The 23,660-nt window shown below is 34.3% G+C and overlaps 1 protein-coding gene across 1 annotated transcript; it reads left to right on the top strand.

The window, feature by feature from the left end:
• The first annotated feature begins 11,803 nt into the window (after positions 1 to 11,803).
• On the top strand, positions 11,804 to 13,096 carry LOC110910299. The gene is made up of 2 exons (XM_022154989.2): positions 11,804 to 12,512; positions 12,832 to 13,096. Exons 1-2 carry the CDS (start codon positions 11,931 to 11,933, stop codon positions 13,003 to 13,005), a joined length of 756 nt encoding a protein of 251 aa, XP_022010681.1. The 5' UTR covers positions 11,804 to 11,930; the 3' UTR covers positions 13,006 to 13,096.
• Positions 13,097 to 23,660: the final 10,564 nt, after the last annotated feature.

Raw genomic sequence — 23,660 nt, 5'->3', positions numbered from 1 at the left:
GGTTCGCAGCAGCATATCGCGAACTCACTCAACCATCCATACACACAGCCGCCTCCGCATTTTGCGCGTAGATCCAGGTTTGATCGCAGGGACGACACCGGTCCTTCGGGATCCGGTGGGAGGTTTTAGTCCCGCCCTCATCTCGTATTTGTATTACTATTTCGTGTTTGAGGGATGTGCCATTTTCCATCGTACGTACATCCCTCCGTTTTAGGTGTTAGTTTTTATCGCTTTATTAGTGGGTTAAATTAATAAACAAAGGCAAGGGAAGAAATGGGTTGGGTAAATTTCCTATGTGTTTGATCTTGTTTGCTACATGTGCAGTGTTGAGTTAAATGAGGTGTCGGCTTGTTGGAAGGGTTGGTAGTTCGTTGTGGATGCTCCTAGTTGCTTCATCTTGTTCCGCTTCTAGCTTCATGTTTCAGGGGAGTTTTCGTGTTCCCGCCTTCCTTTAGTTGTATTGAATTCGCAATTCTTTTGCTTATTCAATTTTTTGTTGTACATCGAGGGCGATGTACAATTCAAGTGTGGGGAGGTGGTCTATCGCTTGAGCTTTGTCGTTGTCATATATATATAAAAAAAAAATAAAATAAAAAAAAAAAAAAAAAACAATAATAATAATAATAAATAAAATAAAATAAAAATGCAAAGCTCTCTTTTAACAATTTTTGTGGCATATAAATCAAATCAACATAAGTATCTAAATAAGCACCAAAATTTTTGATAAATAAAATTGGGTTGACACAAAAAGGGGGTTCACTCGTGTAAAGAAAAAATAAAGACCGTTAAGTAACTTGTTTTTTGTACAAAATTGAGCATGAGAAATCAAGCGATTGACCTACTTGTTTGCCTTGCATATTTACCCAATACGCCCGTTTCCGTGAGTTATTTTTGAGCCTTATAGCTTTAGATTATTTTTGCTCATGTTTTTGCGGGCAAAGATTGAGTGAGCCGGATAACTTTTGCGATTTAGAACTTGTGTTAGGCATGCATTTCGAGGCCACAAAGCGAGAATACAAGCATAGAAGTGATTGAGGCATTAGGAAACCTTTTCATTTTAGCCATTTTCATTCACCCCCCTACCCGAATTATTCCCCTAGTTAAACCAATTTGAGCCTTTCCCGTTCGTTTCTTAAAAAACCCCAAAACATTAGCCACTTAGCCAAATTAGCCTTTTATATTTTTTAGCCCATTTTTGGTTGGAAGCCCGGTTCGGTTTTAATTAACTTGTAGCTTTTCCAATAGTTCTTCTTAGTTGTTATATCCCTCATGTTCAAGAGTTTTTAGCTAGGTAGACGTACTTAGTTCTCTCCAAAGCATGGGTTAGTTCTTGTAAAAAAAAAAAAAAAAAAAAAAAAAAAAAAAAAAAACGAAAGAAATATAGTTGAAAGAGCCTTATCAAATGGCTTTGTTAGAGCGATTTTGGGAGCAAAAAGAAATACTTGTTGGTGAGCTCTCGGTTAGTTACTATTTAGTTGTATAGTTTTATTTTTCTTATGCTTTAAGTTAGTCAAACCGTCGGGTTACAACCGTTTTAGCCACTTTTCAAAATCCACTTCCATACCCCTAACCCAAGCCAAGTTACAACCCAACCAAGACCTCATGATTTATGCTATATTTTTGTCTAGTGATTAGATTTGATCCTTCCACAAGCTTATGATATCGCATAGTTATCGTCTTGGCATCGAGTGTTCTAAACATACTCCATGAATTGTATGTGTTCCTATATTAAGCCGAGTGTGTGTGAACATTGTGAGGATGCTTGGTGAATTGGTAGGGATTTCTAAGATGGACCATTGCTCATAAACTTATTTTACATATCTCTTTTCGGTTGTTTCTTTATATTGAGCACTCCTTGATTGTTTTGACCCAAGTTATTTGTTTGTGCTTATGAAATGCTAGTTGAGATGATTGCCATTTAGAGAGTTTCGTTGATTTTAGTTTGCTTGAGGACAAGCAAAGTTCAAGTGTGGGGATGTTTGATGTATAAGAATTTATACATCTTTTAAACGTCAAATACGCCCCGTTTATGCGAAAACTCTTTGTATTTTCATTGATTTTGGTACTTATTTGAGTTGTTTGTGAAAATACAGGTCCGGGCTTCGGCCCGGTGATGAAACGGAAGCTTTTGGAGCAAAATAGAGCGAAAATGAAGCATTCCAGCAAACTGCCAGATATGGCACTACCGTGCCAAACATTGGCACGACCGTGCCAAGCCTCCCGACGCCGGCACTCTCGATCAGCACTAGCACCCAGCAGCCAAATCTTCAAAATCAGGGGAAGCACGACCGTGCCAAACAGTGGCACGACCGTGCCAAGTCAATCTTAGCCTCTGATCAGCTTGTTTCCGAGATCGAAGTCACTGTTACCGAGCACTACCGGCTCGCACGACCAAAGGATCTCCGAGCACGGTCGTGCGACCTCGGGAACATTTGAGCGCGATTTTTCCGAAAATGGTAGCTTGCTTGGTCAACACTCAAGAAAGTGGCTCTGACACATACCGAGCACTACCGTGCCAAAAGGTGGCATGGTAGTGCCAAACGCCCAGAGTTTAAATACGAGTTCTAGGCTCATTTGCAAGGGAGTTGGAGCATTTTGGTGACTTTTTCTCTCAAGAATCTGGTCTTGGAAGCTTGTTGGAGCCAAGAAGGAGCCTTGAAGAGGATTAAACCACTTGAAGATCTACTCAAACACCATTTAATTCTTGTCTTTAACTTGGTTAGCTTACTACATTATGAACAATTTATGTTTATTTATGCTTGATTTGGTAGTTATGAGCCTTGTAGGCTAAACATTTGTGTTGTCTAAACTATGTTGAAGCTTATGAACATGTGATAATATGGAAGTAGATGTGATGATTGTTCTTGTTAATCTTCATGTTGTCATTTGATTTTGTTCTTGGAGTTCATATGCATGCTTAAAGTTCTTGTTCTTGAATGTTTGCTCATAAGTATTTACATGTTGTGTTGGAAAGCCCATGTAGAGATTATGATTATTGAATCTTGTTAACTTGTTAGTATGATTCATAGCATGAAACTAGGAATGGTGAGTGCTAATATGATATGAACAATGATTTGAGCTTGTGTGTGAATTCTTGCATCTAGATTTGGAAAGATCAAAAGTATGTTTATATGAATTCTATAGTTTGTGTTCATGTTTGGTTGATGATTTAGGCCAAGGTTGTTAGCTAGCATGACCATGCTTGTGATTCATATCAAGAACATAGTGATAGTGCCAACTACTTAAAACCAAGTTAGGGTGATTAGTGTGTTTTTCATATTAGTTTTCCCTAATTTGTAGAGTTAGGAGTTTTGACAAATGAATAACTCATCATCAAAGATTAACATCAACTTAGCAAGTGAGCTTAAAGGAATAATTTTTAGGTGATTAGAATGTTAATTCATTTTTAATTTTCCTAGGAATTATAAACTAGGAAGCCTTGATTGGGGACTTAGTTAAAATTGGAGCTTGCATCATCACAATCCCTTCCTCTTTGTTGTCACATGTGAATAAGTGGATACTTAGTTTAGGCAACCTTTCTTAGTTATTGTTATTTGTTAGAAATTTTAGTAGTTTATTTATTTTGCATGATAAGTTAGAAAAACCAATCCAATCATTTGAAAAGGCTTTGAAGTAACAAAAGTTTAGTATCGAGACACCGCATCCACGGATTGATATCCGGTTCTTACCGATTAGCTATATTACCACCCGACGGGTACACTTGCCCTTTGTGTGTGTAGTTAGTTTCTAGGTGATAAACCATTTTAAAACTAAATTTGTGTGAAGAAAAACTCAATTAAAAATATATATAATTCACGCACATCATCTTACCAAAATGAGGAATCAGTGGTTGACTTTCAGCAGTGGAAAGTATTTAGTGATCAGATGTTTGAACAAAACAGTGATTAGAGTAAATGATACAGATTTGAAGAACAAATATTTCAGCAACTGTTTTGAGAATTTTTCATTCAAGGTTTTTGCCACATGTCAATTTTGAAAAAGAGTGGTAAAGTACCCCAGATGATGAAAACTTTTTACTAAGGCATCTCATTATCGTTTAATATTCAAATTAAAACATAAATACCTCAGTAGTTTAAGCATTGTTTAGCAATCAACCTTTGGTGTTTAAAACAACCCTGAAAACGACATGACCTTGACAAATGTACCTTTTCCTCTTGACCCATTTATGAGGACAATAATACCAGCAAAAAAAAAAAGAAAAGAAAGATATTATATCCTGGCGGGTAACAGAGGCTATTGCCAACAAAAACAAGCAAAAGTTCAAAATACATTATTCAAAAAAAATTGAACAATATATCCTGGTTATTTGAGAAAGTCCTTTGAAGAAAAAATGATCAAAGGATTTTCTGAAACAGCATCAAAGAGGATCTGGTAATCTTTTCAATACATGATCATATCATTCTTAAGTTTAACAAAATGGTCAGTTGATTTGCAAACATGAGGACACATGGATGGAAAATTTGTCTAGTCCTCTTTGGAGTTCATTCACCGGGATCAAAACCTTTTCCTGAGCAAGTGGATGCACACAGTTGCTTAATGATCATTATTACTCTAAACTGTGACTCATAAGTGTTTTATGTTTATACTCTTTTCTTTTGACTTGAAAAGTTTTTGAGATAAACACACTTCTGAGTTTTTGTGAATTTTCTTCTTCCCTTTTCACCATTCCCAATCATGAGTATTGAAATACTTACTGAGAGGTATCTATTGAAGGAATACTTGTTCCAGAATCATTTTGCAGTAATATTTTGAGAGATTTGGTCATTTCTGCACATGCTTATGCCAATCTCCACATTACCTATGATCTGGACATTTTTGACTCCTGATTTTCTTAATGTATTTTAACATAGTTGATTTTGTTCTTTTGAGGAACTCAACCTGTTTTCAACACATAAGATCCGTATGACTAAAGTTTTAATTTCCCTCTTTTATGTTATCAAAAAGACTAATGTTTTAAGAACATAGGTTTTTGTTAATCTGAGGTTCATACTTTAGCATTTTGTGAAAACATCACAAATATCAAAACAACAATTGAAATTAATTTTGAAAATATCGAACGATCCCATAGTTTATCAGATATTCTATAGATCTGAAAACTATGAGTGACTTTTGCATGATATCACTTGTTGCATGAAATTTGTGTGTCATATGACATCTTGGTTGATTTACAGAGTTTCTGAATAACCATTTTGAACATGATTCACTCGTTACTCTGTTTTTTCAACTGAATACAACCATCCTTAGTATCAATGAATTTTGAGCCGAACTGTTATGTCAAATTGATTGTTAGATCGAATTTGACTGTCCAAGCTCTGATACCAATTGTTAGGATCTGAGGCTCTCATGATTGTGCTTGTTTGTACAAAATGAACATTCAGTGAATATAAAATTATGTAAAGTGCAGCGGAATTGTATACAAACTTTGTAAACACAAACATAGAAGAGAATAGTATGTTTAAACACTTGTTTCACCTTGAGTCGAATGATTACAATGAAAATCAAAAGGTTACAATGCAAGCTTACAGACTAAAACTCCCCCTCAGCCTGATACTCCAGAGTTGGTTGCACAAGATGAAAGGATTGAATTGAGAAGAAGAACTCACTCAAAACGAATCAAATATAACAGTATAGAGTACTGTCATATTTATAGGCAAACCAAACTACTGATGTACCTCAGCTGACGTCACCAAGATAGTGACATCTAACAGCCTAACAACTTATAAACACTGATCTATACGAAACTACTGATGTCTAACAACTGATTGATAATACAATACAAAACAAGTCTAACACTGTTCACGTTCCACTGTTGTAGCCTAAACACTGATTACTTGAACATCAGTGCTTTCTTCAAAAGGTGATCAGTCTTTGAATGAGCAGTGCTTGGATCTTCAGCAGTACTTAAGAGACAGCAGTAGATAGAGCTCAGCGTTTGCCTTTTAGCAGTCTTTAGTTGTTTCATCAGTGTTTGGTTCATCAGTTGTTCTTCTGAGCAGTGTTTAGAGTGTATTAGCAGATAGATGACCACTGTCAAGGGGAGAGCTTAGTGTAAACATCTGCTTATTGTGAATCCACTGTTGTGATCAGGTTTTGGCTTTATATTATCTGTTCCTCTGGTAGGGTTCAATCCCAACATTTTCTTTTGTAGCACTTCAAGTTTCATGTCATTGTTTGGATTCAATTTTGCTAATTGAGCTATTGTATACCTGCTTCAGTTATTTTTGTTATTTTGGGGTGTTTTTCTTTATTATACTTTCAGTTTATGAATGACTGCATTGTTGATTTAGGGGCTGTTTGGTAGCCTCTGAATGGTTATTAAGAGGCTACCTCTTAATGGAACCATTAAGAATTTTACCAATGAGAAGGTAGAAGAATGTGACATAGGATGATTTACCATTCAGAGGTTACCTCTTAACCATTCAGACTTGAGGTTACCTCTTATTCATTCAGAGATTTTAAACCACTAAGAGGTAGCATCTGAATGGTCATCAAGAGGCTACCAAACAGCCCCTTAGAGGCATTAAACATGATGCTTGCAACTTTGACAGCGACCGGACTGTCACTAAGCATAATGGCTAGAATTGGAAACAACTTCTAGGCTATGTAGGTGATGGTTCGTCGCATATGGCTAGAATTCGTGAACCAGATAGTCTGACCATTTGTTTGAACTCTGATCAACCTTTTCTGTAGAATCCCCAGCACTAAACGCAGTCTGGATTTTCGGACTTCTCTCAGCTTCTGGAACTGGAATGCTACCTTTGTAATACATCTTTACATCCTGTTGACCACTCGGACTGTTCATCCTCGCAATCTTTTGTTGTTCCAAATCCTGACTCTCGATCTTCTCGATAAACTGAGAGATTGTTAGCCCATCATAAACACCCGTGTTCTTCAGAATCATCAAAGAAGTTCCCCACTCTTTCTGCGGTAACGCATCGGCCAATTTGTCTACCCACGCTTCACGATCTTTGGTAATACTCAACATTGACATTGATCGCACCAAGTGACAGTATCTCTCAATCAGCTTCTTTGTGTCTTCTCCCGGTAAACTGCTGAACAAATCAAACTCTTTCTTTAGCAGGGCCTTTTTGCTCTTTATCATGTTCTCGCTACCCTCAAATTTGACTTTAAGTGCATCCTAGATTGATTTTGCAGTTTTGTCGTGTTGTAACAGAATGAAGATATCTTCTTTGATTGCTTGTTGCAACAAACTGATCATCATTTTTTCAGCTTTGTACATAACTCGTTCCTGATCTGTGAACTCTGATAACTCTTTAAGAACCTGTAAATTTGTTCGAGGCAAGACGTATTTCTTTAGAATACATTCCCAAGATCTAAGATGGTTTGCCTGAACCCAGTTCTCGAATCTGTCTTTCCACCCGTAGTATTCTTCGATACTCATCAGTTTTGGGGGCTTTTGGGTGGTTCCCGTTTCATTTTCTAAATTCATAGCTTGGGCAATAGCAGCTGGACCAGACGGTGTTGCAAACGCGTTGTAGAACTCAGTATCCATGATGACTTAGTACGTTTTTCAAATTCAGTGAAAATAAGCGAAATCAAGTGTTTGGTGACACAAAAGCGAAACCCTTGATGTCCTTAAAAGCGAAATTAGTTGTTTGGTGACACAAGAGCGAAACCCCTGATGACCTAAAAGCGAAACCCCAAATGTGCACTAAAAGTGAAACCCTAAGTTCATATGAGCGAAATAGGATGTTGTTCACAAGAGCGGAATCATAGAGATTTTAAAAGCGAAACCCCTATGTTCAAAAGAGCGAAATCTGCCTGGCACAAGAGCGAAATCAGACAATAATAGGCCTTTGGAGTGAAACCTCTGGTTACTCAGGAGCGAAACCTCTCAAGTTTGTTGACACAGGAGCGAAACCCTGATGACAAATAAGCGAAATCAGAGTGTCAAATAAGCGAAATCATGAATTGTCCGAAAGAGCGAAACCTAGTTCGAATGTAATTTGACCCATTTTTAGTCCGTATTTAGGTCCGAAACTTTCCAGGGTTTGTTAATATCCAATTATCTATGATCTATGAAATTTTGATCCAATTTTGACCAGTAAAACTCTCTGAATTGATGAAAGAAGGTGTAGAAGTAAGAAATGATGATGAAATCCAGCTAATCTCTGCAGAACTCCTCCTCCTGAGCTCTGATACCACTTGTAGGATTGTGATCTGACCCAAACGAGTCGTTCAGAGGTGTTCTTCTCTGTTTCAGGTGCGGAATAACAAGAAACGGAGGTAGAAATAGCTGATTCTTCACTTAATCTACTGTTTGTATTGATTTGACAATGATTACAGCTCGATCTTCACACCGGCAGCACTTCGGTATGGAATACAAGGCAATACCTATGGTTTCGCTCAAATGAACATCTAGTTATAGTGCTGATGGTTTCGCTTATACATACACGACCACATGAGCGAAACCTCTACAAATCCAAATAAGCGAAACCCCTATGGTCACATAAGCGAAACCTCTAGTCTATGACCATATGAGCGAAACCTGCTCTCTAATTACATACATTTTCAGATTTCTCGTAAATCATGCCCTAATCTATACAATGCAATCTAAGACTCGATACAAGACGAAGTCGACAGATGTAGTGCACCAACATGGACTCCTACAACTCACAAACACACAAAAAGCACGTAAAGATATCAGTTGAAATCCAAACAAAGTAGTTAACGCAATTGCCAAGAATCCCCGGCAACGGCGCCAAAAACTTGATGTGGAAAAAGTAGTTCAACTAAATAAACTAAAATAACCCTAAATTAAGACTCAAGTAATAAAAATCTAGACTCTCTAACTTGACTAAACTACTCACCGGCAAGTGAACTGGTCGACTCTAGCAAAGAAAAGTAAGTCCGGATGTCGAACCCACAAGGACTCTAATTAATTACGTTAACGACTCTATTTAGACAAGACACTGACACGACTTAACAATTGTTGTATTTTAAGGGGGGGTTTACTAAAATCCTAAAATTGAAATTAAACTAAGACACGAACGAAAACTAAGGTTTGATTCAGATGAGATTAACGACCACCTAGACTTGAATCCAGTTTAATTATGAATGGATTTCTAACGGTATTATTGTTGTATGGAGTCGGGATCGTAAAATACTAAACCCTAAGGTATTTCAAGCTAAGACTTCCCGACCCTTCTCAGGAAGAAACCAAGGAAATCCTACAAGGCTGTTATGAACACTGACTGTTAGACTTCCTCTCAGTCCTCTAACGACTCTAAAAGTGCCCTAATTTGGCTATCTACCTCTCAGCGCGATAATCTAAGACAATTCTAGGTTCTAACTTGGTTTATTAGACACAAATGCAATTAGGGAACTAAAACCAACTTCTCTCAAAACCTGTCTTACCTATATATTGCACTGAGACCTAATAACTAACTCGAGCCTCTCAGTGACAAGTTAAGCAGAATATTTAATTCTAATTGTATTTTAATTACTGTTTCTAAGGCTATCGACCGATTTACCCAAAGATCACCCGAACCCGCAAGGATGCAAATAATCAACACAAATTTATTATTTGAAAGACATTCACCAAAATCCATGTGAAACAGCAAGTAAGCCACAACCAAAAGTAAATACTCACACGCACCAAATTAGAAATTCTAGAACACTTTACTTTAAAGATCAATCCATAAACAAACAATAATAACCGTTAAAAATCCAAACTTCATCAAACTATCATCTTGCCTAGGTAGTAATAAGGATTTTAGCCAAGAAACATATTGTCCAAAATAAACAAATCAAGTTCAAAACAAGAATTCATTGGAAAAGTATTGAAACACGAAATTAAAGAAAACCGGGAGATAAAACCGGAACAATCTTCGTTTCCACGCTCCAAGCTTCAACCGTATGATTCCCGCAAGCTAAAGCACTCCGAAATACGTGAAATCTGCTCCAAAAGTCGCCTTAGGGTTTCTTGATTCGTAAGTCCTTGATAATGATGATTAACTTGCATTAAATACCAAACCCTAGCATCCAACAAACAATTTTCGAAACACCACCCCGTCGCGTCGCGCGACGGGGTCCTCTCTTCTCGTTGGCGTGATGCCAGCAGGTCAAAAACCAGATTTTATTTGTTACTTGTTAGCGCTACGCGAGCATGTCACCCTCTACCCGTGGCGCGACGCCACGTGCATTTTTTAACAGAACCTTGCTTGAAAAATCCGGCTTTACATCCCCAAAACTCCCAAGAATTATTCTAACTCTTTTTGACTTGTTCCAGGACTTAATGTTTCAGCATTCTAGCTCGTTTTTGCTCCTTTTTCAGCAACTTCATATACCAAGACCTGGAAAACCGAACTTTGATCAATAGCACGTAATTCTAAGTAAAACTAAACTATAAATAACGATAAACTATACAAAATATACACAAATAAAGGATGTATTTTGCAATACATCATTGTGAAATCTGTGTTCATCTTGTTTGTATGTGTAATGTTTTTCTTGTATGTGTTTACATTTTTGCATGAGTGATTGGGTGTATAATTATCTACCACGTTTTAATAATACTGAACTTAGGAAAGGACGGATTTGCCCCTCACATGAGGGACGCATGACTGTGTTTTAACGTTTTAAACGGGCGTCGTTTGGGGCTGGAGTGTACTAGAGATAAGTTATATAGATCAGAGAGTAAAATGTCCGTTTTAAAGGATTATGGCAAAAACATTAAATGAACCAAACCACATGGAAGAAAACAGAAGTTTACTCTAATATTTGTTACTTGTTCTAATTATCAATTTAAGTTTGGTATCCTTTCCATGTGATATAAAGTCGTGATGCTAGTAATTTGGTTAACTTTCCTAGAGGTTAGTAAAAAGACATTATATCTAGCTGAAACAAGATTAGTTTGCGTTAGGTTATATAATCAATCGTGTGGCGATGGTAGTGACAATGTCGCTTCTTAAGATCACTTGGTAGAATTTCTAGATTAGTTTACGTTAAATACATACGAGGATCATTCAATGTTAGGGGGTGTTTGGCCTAGCTTTTTTAACAAAGCTTATAGCTTTTTTTTAGCTTTTTTTACAAAATAAGCTTTGTTTGGTGTTTGGTTTAGCTTTTTAAACTTATGCTTATTAGCTTATATAAGCTAATTTGAAGAAGCTTATGAAACCATGGTTATTTAGGGGCTGTTTGGTAGCCTCTTAATGACCATTCAGGTGCTACCTCTAAATGGTTTAAAACCTCTGAATGAATAAGAGGTAACCTCAAGTCTGAATGGCTAAGAGGTAACCTCTGAATGGTAAATCATCACATGTCACATTCTTCTGCCTTCTTATTGGTAAAATTCTTAATGGTTCCATTAAGATGTAGCCTCTTAATGACCATTCAGAGGCTACCAAACAGCCCCTTAGCTTATTTGTATAAGCTTATTTGTAGAATATGGTTTTTTACTCATTTGCTCTCAAATCTACACAAAGTATCTTAATTCTAAAACATCTCAGAAATGCATACAAACACAAACTAACCGAGTGTCTTAAGCTTCTTCAAAACATCTAACTGTTGGCAACTAATAATAAAAGACATTTAACTATTGGCAACTAATAATAAAGCATTTAACTATTCTAAAACATCACAGAAATAATAATGCATTAATATAAAGCATTTAACTATTGGCAACTAATAATAAAAGACAAAAAAGAAATAATGCATTAAATGAATATAAAGCATTTCCATTGATGCATGATGCATGCTTTAACTATCTGCATCTCTTTTGCATTTAATATTGCACCACATTTTCACCTATTAGTTGTTACCATTGTTTGCATTTAGTATTACATCTACCTCATATGCATTTCTATTAAAGATTTAGTATAACTTCATTACATTCAAAATTGAAGCAAACTTCTGTTGTGAAAACTGCAGAAAGTTAAGCAAATATGGAGAACAGATCAACTCTTTTAATCCATCTACCATCTCTCAAACCATTAACTCTTGCCTTAAAAAATCCTATTTATCAAACACCCATCTACCATTTATCAAGCATTCAAAAAATTTGCTTGAAGTGGAGTAATACCAACCTGTCTTCATATACTGAGGTAATTTGTTCTCTTCGTTTTCTACTTATTGAATTGTTTTCTCTTTGTTTTAATTTTCAGGTCATGGACTTGAACCATGATAATGACGCTGTTGTCATGAAAACTAAGAAAAAGAAAATAAGATTATTATGGACGGATGATACTCATATGATATTTCTTGAGTTATGCTTGAATGAGGTTAGAGTTGGGAACAAGCCAACTGGTTACTTTAATAAATTTGGGTATGAGAATTTGGAAAAGTACATGAAAGAGCGTACTGGGAAAACTTTCGACCACAAGCAAATTAAAAATCATTGGGAGACTATGAAGAAAGAATGGAAGTTGTTTGATCGTTTAATGAGACTTGAATCTAGAATTGGGTGGGATCCCGTGAGAAAGACGATTGATGCATTAGATGATGAATGGTGGGATGAAAAAATAAAGGTAATATTTTGTTTTTTTAGTTTTTTTTTTATAGTTCATACTCTTTGACCTTTTTAAAGTTGAAAATTTATGAAGATAAAATGAAAGTTTGGTTATATCAGTTTTGGTATTTTTTTAAAGTTCATATTATAGTCAAATTAAGTTGACGATTTTAAGAGATATTTAAACGTTTGTTGGTATTATTAGTTTTGATATTATTATGTTGAAACTTTATGTTGAAAAAATGAAAGTTTGGTTATATCATATCATATGTATGTACGAGCCTTTATTTGTTGGTATTATTAGATACATAAATTTAAATGGGTTGTGTTTTGTACAGGGAGATAAAGACCTTTCCAAGCTAAGAGAGCAAAATTTAGAGATGTATAAAATGTATTACGAGCCTTTATTTCGAGATTGTATTGCAGTTGGAGATAACACTAAGACTCCTTCTGATTTTGCGAACATGATCGATAAAGATGAAGAGTTGATTGAAGGGAGAGGTGATAGATGAGTGCAGTTAGAGATATGATTGCAGGAGATCTAACCAAACCAAGATGAATGTTTATTGAATATTAATTTGTTTTTGTAGAAGTTTTACGTTATCCTCGACATAAATTTATCCAAAAATGATGGTATAACTCATAAAACAAAGTAGATACATATAAAATATAAGTTATGTGATAATATGTAACCATGCCCTTTTTGGTCATTTTACTAATACAAGCTAAATAAAAAAACCTAACACAAACACTTAAAAAGAGCTTATCAACTTGTAGAATATAAGCTAATCCAAACACTTAAAAATAGCTTATCAAATGAAAGAAAATAAGCATAAGCTAATTTAACTATTCGGTATAAGATCATTTGAGATATTAACTCTATCGGTTTAGTTATATGTTACCATCCATGCTAGCTTCCCATTGATTAATAAATTAGGTTTCATACAAGTTTACGTTTGATAAAATCTTTATGGTTAAGCAGTTTTGGGTGAATATGTGTTGGTTGGTTGTCTTGTATAATTTAAATAATACCATAGTGAACTAAACATATTTTATAACTTCAATATTGGATTACAATATTTATAGGTGTTATTTAGTTCATGGTTGTAAAATAAGGTTTGAAAGTCCGAATATCCTTCGAGTACCCGCTCTAAGGTAGGCTGTCGATGCGACTTTCTTCAACTCTGTCTAATTACTCGGAATGAATACTCGGCCATAATCGGATCTAGTAGGTTAACTCAAGCTGAATTGACTTTAAAAAAAATTTAATTTTTATGCTTATCATATTAAAGAATGAATATCATTTTCACGTATTTTGTTATAATTATTAGTAAATTTATGTTATTTGACATATATTTAATTTCCGAAAACTAATTTCTTTATAATTTAGCATGTCCGAGTACTCCCCGAATATTCTCCGCCTAGGACGAGTACTCTCAACTCCCCGCTCGACCGATTAGGGAGCGCCTAACGACTTTCGCAACCATAATTTAGGTATAAAACATTGCTATTATAAATGTGATATAGTTTCTTTGATATGTTTAACATTTTTTTTAAAAACAAGAGTTTTAGTTGAATGATGGTATTTGTTACTTTAATTTTCGGGAAATTGTCCTGATAACCCCAACTAAACTTTATTGGCCATTAATAATCTCACCTCAGAATATTCTCCCCACCAGTCCCACCTTTCACCTATTTTTCTTACAATGGTCCCCCGTTAAAAAACCTTAACGAAGTTAAGCTTTTTTCCAAATTATAAACAGATTTTTTAGGACTTTTGATTAGAACGAAGATACGAGTCCATTGATATAAAACTTGCGTCGAAACTGGTGCTCCAAACGATGACAACGATGTTTCAATTCGGGTGTTTAAATTTCCAATTAACCAAAATCAAGTCACTTGGAGCACTATTTCGAAGTAAGTTTTACATCAATGGACTCGTATCATCGTTCTGCTCAAAAGCCCTAAAAAATCTGTTTGTAATATGGAAAAAAGCTTAACTCCATTAAGTTTTTTTAACAGGGGACCATTGTAGGAAAAATAGGTGAAAGGTGGGACTAGTGGGGGGAATATTCTGATGTGAGATTATTAATAGCTAATAAGATCTAGATGAGATTATTACAGGCCAATTCCCCTTAATTTTATGTTTTTTTTTTTACATTGTTACCATTATTTAATTAGTTCAAATTTGTTTATTTCTAGTTTAGTGTTAGTAATATTGTTTAATTGGTATTATCCTTCATATTAAATTTCGAAGTTGATGAACACTAAATAAAATATATTTATACTAGGTTAGAACCCCATATATTACACGGGTTGAATAAATGTAATTCTATATATTAAATAATAAAAAGTTATATCTTTATGAACCCTGTAAATTGTACGGGTTAAATAAATGTAATTTTATATATCAAATAATAAAAAAGTTATATCTTTAAAAACCATGCGTATTACACAGATTAAATAAATGTAATTTTGTATACTAAATACTAAAAACGTCGTATCTTTAAAAAACCCGTGTATAATCGGGTTGAATAAATCTACCAAATAATAAAAAATTACATTCTTAAAAATCTCGTATATTACACGTGTTGAATAGATCTAAAAAATGTTATATCTTTAAAAACCATGTGTATTACACATATTAAATAAATGTAATTTGTATATTAAATACTAAAAACCTCGTATCTTTAAAAAACCCGTGTATAGTCGGGTTGAAAAATCTACCAAATAATAAAAAAATTATATCCTAAATAAATGTAATTTTGTATATTAAATACTAAAAAAAATTGTATCTTTAAAAAACCCGTGTATAGTCGGGTTGAAAAATATACCAAATAATAAAAAAATATCCTTAAAATCCCCGCGTTTTACACGAGTTGAATAAACATAATTTTGTATACCAAATAATAAAAAGTTATATTTTTAATAAATTAGGATAATATTTAATATTAATTTATTATTTATATATTTAATATAAGATAAGTAGATAAGAGATGTAATTGTTTTAAAAATATATTAAATTAACATTTTAGATTTGAGGATAATATTTTATTAAAGTATGATGAGATTTAATATTAATTTATTATTTATTTATTTAGATAAATATATATTTGAGAATACCTTCAATGATTGACACGTGTCCAAAAATTGGTTTCTTTTATTATAGTAGTTAGATACATATTAATTAAAAAGATAAATTTTGAAGTTAATGAACAGTAAATAAAATATATTTCCTACATATACAAAAACCAAATGGGGGAATAGTGCCAGGCATGGCACTCCCCCATTGGACCAACGCGTTTAATATTTTATATTCATTTTAAAATTACGTTTTAGTCCCCAGCTCAAAATAAAATTACGCTTTTGGTCCCCATGTCAAAATTATGACCTTGCTCTCAATTCAAAATTACGACTTTGCCTGACACTCTCCCATTGGACCAACCAGTTTATTATTTTATACCCATTCTAAAATCACGTTTTTGTCCCTTTTCAAAATTACGGTTTTGTCCCTAGCTCAAAATTACGATTTTTCCCTCCATTCAAAATAAAATTGTGGTTTGGCCCTCAGCTCAGAATTACCTTTTCGCCCCCAGTTCAAAATAAATTTTTTTTTCGCCCCCACTTAAAAATTACGATTTTGCCCTCTGTTTAAAAATGTGATTTTTTCCAGTTTAAAAATTGTGATTTCGCCCTCAATTCAAAATCACGTTTTTCCCCGGTTCAAAATAAAATTATGTTTTTGCCCCCAACTCAAAATTACGATTTTGCCCTCAGTTCAAAATAAAATTGTGCTTTTGCCTCAAGCTTAAAATTATGATTGTGCCCTTAGTTGAAATTTTGTTACCCGAAGTTAAAAATTACGAATTTGCCCTTTTGAAAATTTACAATTTTGCCCCAGTTTCAAATTTACAGTACTACCATTACTTTAGCTTTTGTCAAATTACGATTTTACCCCAGTCAAAAAATACAACTTTCCTTCAGTTAAAAATTACAATATTGCCATTGTTTTGTTTTTTTTAATCAAAACTATAAAAGTGTTTTGTTTTAATTGGTTGACTCGATTTAATTGTTTTTCATGTCAATGAGCTGACTAACACTCGCTCATTATTCGGCCATTGCCTCACAACGCGGGCGGGAATCAGGATTTAACCTCACAATTAATCACTAGATTTCGACAGTCTGATCATTCCAAAATCGGGTACATTCTCCAAAGTGGCGGTTAACTCACGAGAAACAATAGTATATAATCTGAAGCTTTAAAATTCACTACGGATATTCAATGGTTAACCCCCCATAAATAGATAAATTAACAACATTCAAATTCATCATGGATGTCAATTTGTTCACCATCTAAGAGTTGAGACAAGAAACACGTGTTATCTAATTAGTACTTTTGTATTTTTTTTATTTTTTTTTTACTCTTAGGTACACTAAAATGCTTTAGTTTTATTTTTATCTTTTGATATTTTTTTTTCACGGTGTTTTTATTACTTTCATTATCAAGTTTTTACAAGGAGTTAAATGTCATTTTAGTTCTTATGGTTTACTTCAAAGGTTTTATTTTATTTTTTCTATGGGTCTAAAAAGGTTTCACCGTTGCCATTTTAGTCCACTAGGTTAACTTCATCCATTATTTCTGTTAATGAGAAGAGCAATTTGGTCATTTCATATGGCCGAATTGTCCTTTTAGTTAACAGAATTATATATAACATGACCGAATTGCTCTTCTCGTTAACAAAAAAAAATGATTGAAGTTAACTTAGTGGACTAAAATGACATTTCGAGATCTCCACACATTAGTCAGGTCTAGGAGATAATAAATACATGTGATTTCAATGGTGAAATGACTGAAATCGCAAGGATTCAGATTCTCATGTTTCTCATTTTTGTTATTAAGGGTGCTACATTTGTTTCCCATTCACACTCCACAAAAGTGGTTGAAAATCTTACCAACAAAAACATATTTATTGTTAAGAGGAAATAACATCATAATACCCGACAAATTATATTAATAAAGAATTAAAAAAATACATAACTGGGCCTAAAAATATCCAAGGATCGATATATAATATCCCAAGAAAATCAAAAAGGCCGAACGAAATTAAACTTGGGCTTTACAAGATGAGCAATGATTCCTCGACCCAAGCTGGAGGTGCACACAACTGGGTTTTTTTAATACCAGGGTTCGGGTACATACCCAGGTATTGGTATGACCGGGTTTAGAATTTTTAGATACTGCCAATACCCCTGTTCGGGTCCGGGTATTGACCAGGAAATCCATATCATGTGTACCCGGGTTCGGGTTTTCAATACCCGGGTATTAGAATACCCTATTTCCGGGTTCGGGTATTAAAAAACCCGTATAGGGTATTCAAAAAACCTGCTGTGGGCATTCAAAAAACCCTTTGCGCTAAAAAGAAACATAAGATGTGCAGCAAACTGTTGTGCGAGTTTGTAAGTGATTTTTTTGAGGCTTTTTGTTATTTGACTTTATAAACAACATGCAGTCCCCAGTGGCTCTATCAAGGTACCCATTATCAGTTTGGCACCAAAAATTTTTTTGTAGAATTTTCGTAGCGTTTGTTGTTCGGAAAAGAAACAGAACAAGCCTCAAACGGCTCTATTACCGTTAAAAAACGATCATAAAAGGCTCCTGTGAACACATGTAGTCCAACGGTCATACCCGGTGCAAACCCGGTTCCAGGTTGTTTAAACCTGATGCCAGGTATTATGTAAACCAGGGTATGGAACGGGTACAAAAAAACCGGCTACGAGTTCGGGTTTTGCGAAGGACATGCATACCCTACGAGTAGGATTGAGTTCGGGTATAAAAAACCCGGTTTTTAAAATGTCCGAGTCCAGGTATTTTCTTTTCAGGTTCGAATTTTCTATGCACCTCTAACCCAAGCTAGCCTATGTCCTAATTTCCAAGTCCCAAGTCCAAGTAGGCGACGACCCATTTGAGAACACCAAGTAGTCCAATTAAGATGACAATACACGCATACAACAAGTACCCATCAAACTATCCTTATTACAACAAGAATATACATAACTCGTTTAGAACCCTTTGTATTACACGGTATAACAAATGTAATTTTATGTATTAAATAATAAAACAATATATCTTTAAAAACCCCATTTATTACACGGTTGAATAAATGTAATTTTATAGGTTAAATAATAAAAAAGTTATATCTTTAAGAACCCTAGGTATTGTAGGGGTTAAACAAATGTTATTTTATATACCAAATAGTAAAAAGTAATATCTTAAAAAACCTGTGTCTTACACAAATATAATTTTGTATACTAAATAATAAAAAAACCATATATTGAAAAAACCCCGTATATTGTACGGGTTGAATAAATATAATTTTATATACCAAATAATAAAAAGATTATATCTTTAAAAACCTCGTGTATTACACGTGTTAAATAAATGTAACTTTGTATAATATATAATAAAAAAAGTTATATCCTTGAAAAACCACGTGTATTACATGGGTTGAATAAATCTAATTTTATATAACAAATAATAAAAAAGTTATATCTTTATATACATCTTTAAATATACTAACGGGTATACTCGATACGCGATGGATAATGTGATTGCGAAGATGGTTCTTGAAAGATGGTTGGTTTAGAAAATAACTCATTTGCTTGGAAATTAAAAATGCAGTAGAGCTCTCGTGTATCTAATATCTTGAAAGCTCTGTGAAATCTAAGGCTCACAGTGACCACAGATATCTCTAGAATATCGGCTTGTACGAAGATGAGACTTCAATTTGATCACGAACAAAAGAATCTGAAATCCAATATATTTTGTGCAACAGCTTTGACGAAGACTGGGACCTCAAATTGTTTCTAAATCGAAGAATACGAGATACTATGCGTCACCAAACAATTTGAGTTAGAACCACCGAAATATTGTTGCATCTCTGTTTGAATTTCAAAAATACCGGAATTTTAATATAGGACATTATGAAATTTTTATTCCCCCTCATTTTTGCAAATTCTGACCTTTATATTATCACTTCAGAATTTCCAAAAGTTCCCCCCTTAACTTGGCAAATATGGTCTCTCTTTTCTCTAAAACTCATGTGGAATATTTGACAATTTGCTCCACAAAATGCAGTTCTTTATCAATGCGGAATTTTACGTTTTAGCCCATTAATAGTCACTTCACTAAATGATAATCATCATGCATATGTTTCCATAACTACCCCACTATCTTCAACACTCTGTTATTTCATCATCTTTTACAGTTCTTTGAATTATTTACTGTATCCCCGAACAACCCGTATTTGTCGTTAAAATCTCGAAAAAAAAATTATCGCTAATTTTTTTCTGGGCACTCATCTCGTCACTACGACAATTCAGTGTGTTTAGTCAGAAGTTTGGATGTAGAATACTAATTCGGTAGAAATTTTGGCAACATAACGTTTAAATTGACCTGTTTGTATTTGCTTCCAAAATATACCGAAAAAGTATACATCATTGATAATATGGAGAGACCACACAGGTTCTCTCCTCGCGAATCTAAAACTTATGTTCCCAAGCGCATGACACTATTATTTATGGGCATGGCTTCCTACGTACCTACATGCGTAGGACTCCTGCGCAGGTTCATGTCATGCGCATCCTAAACACATTAACCTACACAATATTAAACACACGCTCTATCTAGCCTATTTGCACAATGGTGGACACATATAATATGCACCAACAAAAACTCCCGAAGCATTAGGTACAACTCCTTTATGCACATATAAGTTACTAATTTATAGTATTGAAATGAAATACTACAAGATTTCCACTAATAAAATATTTAATAAAAATCAGTGTATTGTTGTTTCACAATAGAACACTTTAACTATGTGTAATCGTAAAGGATTTGTATTTGATTGTGATTAGGATTACAATAAGCTATACTAAACATATTTACACAATACCTCCTCTAGATGTATTTTCATAATATCATCTTTAACTCACTACTATTAGATTGTTTCTAAGAGCAACTCCAACGCGGTGGTCTGTTTGAGGCGTCCGAAATCCAGACTACAGGAAAGCGGACGACGGGTGATGTGTGGTGGTGGCTCATCGGTCCGGAAGTGGCCAAATCCGATGGAACGGACGATTCGGGTGGTTAAGAGTGGGTCCCGTGCGATGAATTATGATCGGTAACATTTATAACAAAAATTCAAACGTAGGTGAAGAAGATGGAAAGGGATTAGACAGGGATTTAAGGTTAGATTGCAGATCAAGAAGATGAAAGATTTTTTCTATTTTATTAAAAATATATTTTTTTATTTAAATCCTTGAATTTTAGGTAAAATACACTTTAAAGCCTAAAGTTATATAATCATAGCTATTTTTTTATCTTATTAAAATTAAAATACTAAATATTATTTATTGATTTTTTTTACTATCCTATCTTAATTTTTTTAATATAATTTATAATTTCATTAAAATTTGTTACAATTAAAATAACTAATATTATTTATTTATTTAATAGATCGATATTTAATTTAGAGTTAAATTCTTGGTTCGTCCCTATGGTTTGCAAATATTACATACTTGGTCTCACTTGTTCAATGATTACACAATTAATCCTGGTGGTTGAAATTTTTGCACTCGGTGATCCTTATCAATAACGTATGTTAAATTTACCAGTTAAGTATGTACGAAATGACTAAATTACCCCTGACCAATTAAAAAATAAAAAAAAGATATAAAGATGGGTGAGCCCCTTCATCTTTTTCCTATCTCCCACTCTCTCTCTTTCACTCTTTATAAAATCCACCACCACCTCCACCTCTAGTTCCACCGTCAACCCACCACCACCTCCATCGTCACCTTTAACCCACCACCACAACCTCCACCTCCACCCCCACCATCACCATTAGCCCACCACCACAACACAATACAACACAACCTCCACCGCCAACACCACCCAACCACCACCACTCAAACCCGAATCTGGAGGGAAACAGGAATAAGGTCGGAAAAAGGAATTTGGCCGGAGAAAGGAACCTGGCCTCCGGAAAAACAAAAAAGGAATATGGCTGGATACAGTTATGGACGAGAGTTTTGTTATCTGAAGGTTTTTTGCATCGGGGTTTTGATGCAGTTCATGTGAAGCTTGTTTCAGAGCTTCAAGAATTTTGATAGCTTGTAGTGCGTCGTCTTTAGGGTTCAAGATAAAAGCTTGAGCTTCATCTTCATCTTCCATGGCAGATGTTTATATGTGTTTTTTTTTGGTGTTTGATCTATGATAATTGTCTTATTGCTACTTGCTAGTTCAATAATTTGAAATTGTTGTGGATTTTGATGTAATTTGTGGTGTGGGATTTGAATTTTGTTGATTCCTTAACATTTATAAGATATATATGTGTGCATGTACGGGATTAGGAGAAAACGCCCTAAAGTGTGAGAATGGTGAGAACGGATCTTGGCCCAACACGTGGCAGGGGACGCTAAATGATATGCAGGGGTACGATTGTCCTTTTGTACATTCCCTCCTTATTCGCGTTATAAATCTGTTTCAAATTAAAACTCCAAAGATTTCGTATTAGCTGTTACCTCATTTCCAAGCTTTCTCAGATATATGGCGTCTAACGTGGATTCTATTCAACAAAGTAATATTTGATGACGTTTCATATTTTTGTTCCAGTAAATCATGCAACACATATACAACAGATATGGCGTTTTGTTCTTTTATGCTTGTTTCATTGTTTTTTTTTCAAATTAATATTTCATAATGTGTTGTATGCTTTCAATGGCATTGTTCATGTATCCAATTTATTCACGTTTTCATTGGTAGTTAAACAATTAGTAAGAACTGATAATTGGAGTTTTCATTATTAATTTCAATTCTCGTTTGGGATCTAGTATTTTTCTTATGTTTTTACAATCATTGGCGTTTTACAGCTGATTAGTTTTGAATATTATTTAGTAGTATTTGTAACATCAGTTATTACTATTTGTTAATTTGTGTAAACATTAGTTTTGTTAACTGTGGCGTTTTCATTATCATGTTATATTTGTTAATTATTCATGTTGTTAATTGCTTTTAATTATTCATGTCATGGCGTTTTGATTATCACGTTGCATTAGTATTGTTAATTCATCATATTTGTTAAACAATCAAGTTATGGTGTGTGTATTATGGCGTTTTCAAATTATGTGTTTATTATGTCTTGTTTATTATTCAATTAATGGCGTTTTCATCGATAATATTATCAGACAACATTTTCTATTTTTTAATGGCGTTTTTCTGAAATGTGTTCCTCACTGTGTTTTCTCAAACGAAGGTGCTTACTCGAATGAAAGGTTTTGCCCCAAAACTGGTTTACCATTTATCATTCCTGACGTTAGTGAAGAAATAAAGTCAAAAAAGGACATGATATTCACAAGTCTCGATGATTGTTATTCAATATATGTTACGTATGCCAAGGCTTGTGGTTTTTCAGTCAGGAAAGGGACTGAAAAGATACCAAAGGTGTAAAACATATTAAGTAATTACATATGTACGAGAGCTGGGGTATATAAGGACAAGAATGTTGATACGTTGGACCCCAATCAAAAGGAACAGTTAGTGTGATCCAACTTTTCAAAGAGAACTGATTGTGGTGCACTGTTATGTATAATTTTTGAGGCTGGATCATGGAAGGTTTATAAGTTTGTTGAGGAGCACAGCCATGATCTTGTTGAACGTCCTGATAAGCATTTTCTTCCAACTGAATGACACCTCACTCAGCTCCAGAAGCATGTTATACACAGCATGTCTAAGTTGAATTTGGGTCCAGTTAAGGCGATTAATGTTATGCGGACTTGTTTTGGTGGTTTTGAAGACGTTGGTGCAAGTAAAGTTGAATTTAAGAACTACAAGAGGCAAATTAATTTGTTTATAGGGGAATACGACGCGGAGATGGTTGTGAGACATTTGGATGAAAAAAAACAGTCCTAGCCTAATTTCTCGTACGATTACTTTACAAACGAAGACAATCGTTTGAAGGGACTTTTTTGGTGTGATGATCAAGACAAACGTAATTACCACGTGTTTGGTGATTTGATTTCGTTTGATGTCGCGTATTGTTCCAACAAGTAATATTTTATAATTCAACCTTTTCTGTTCTTTTGGCGTTTTCACTGGTTCCATGCATTG

Source organism: Helianthus annuus, chromosome 15 (genome assembly GCF_002127325.2).
Source record: "Helianthus annuus cultivar XRQ/B chromosome 15, HanXRQr2.0-SUNRISE, whole genome shotgun sequence".
NCBI lineage: Eukaryota > Viridiplantae > Streptophyta > Magnoliopsida > Asterales > Asteraceae > Helianthus > Helianthus annuus.
Note: the sequence above shows the minus strand (reverse complement) of the source record. Positions and strands in the feature narration are given on the sequence as shown.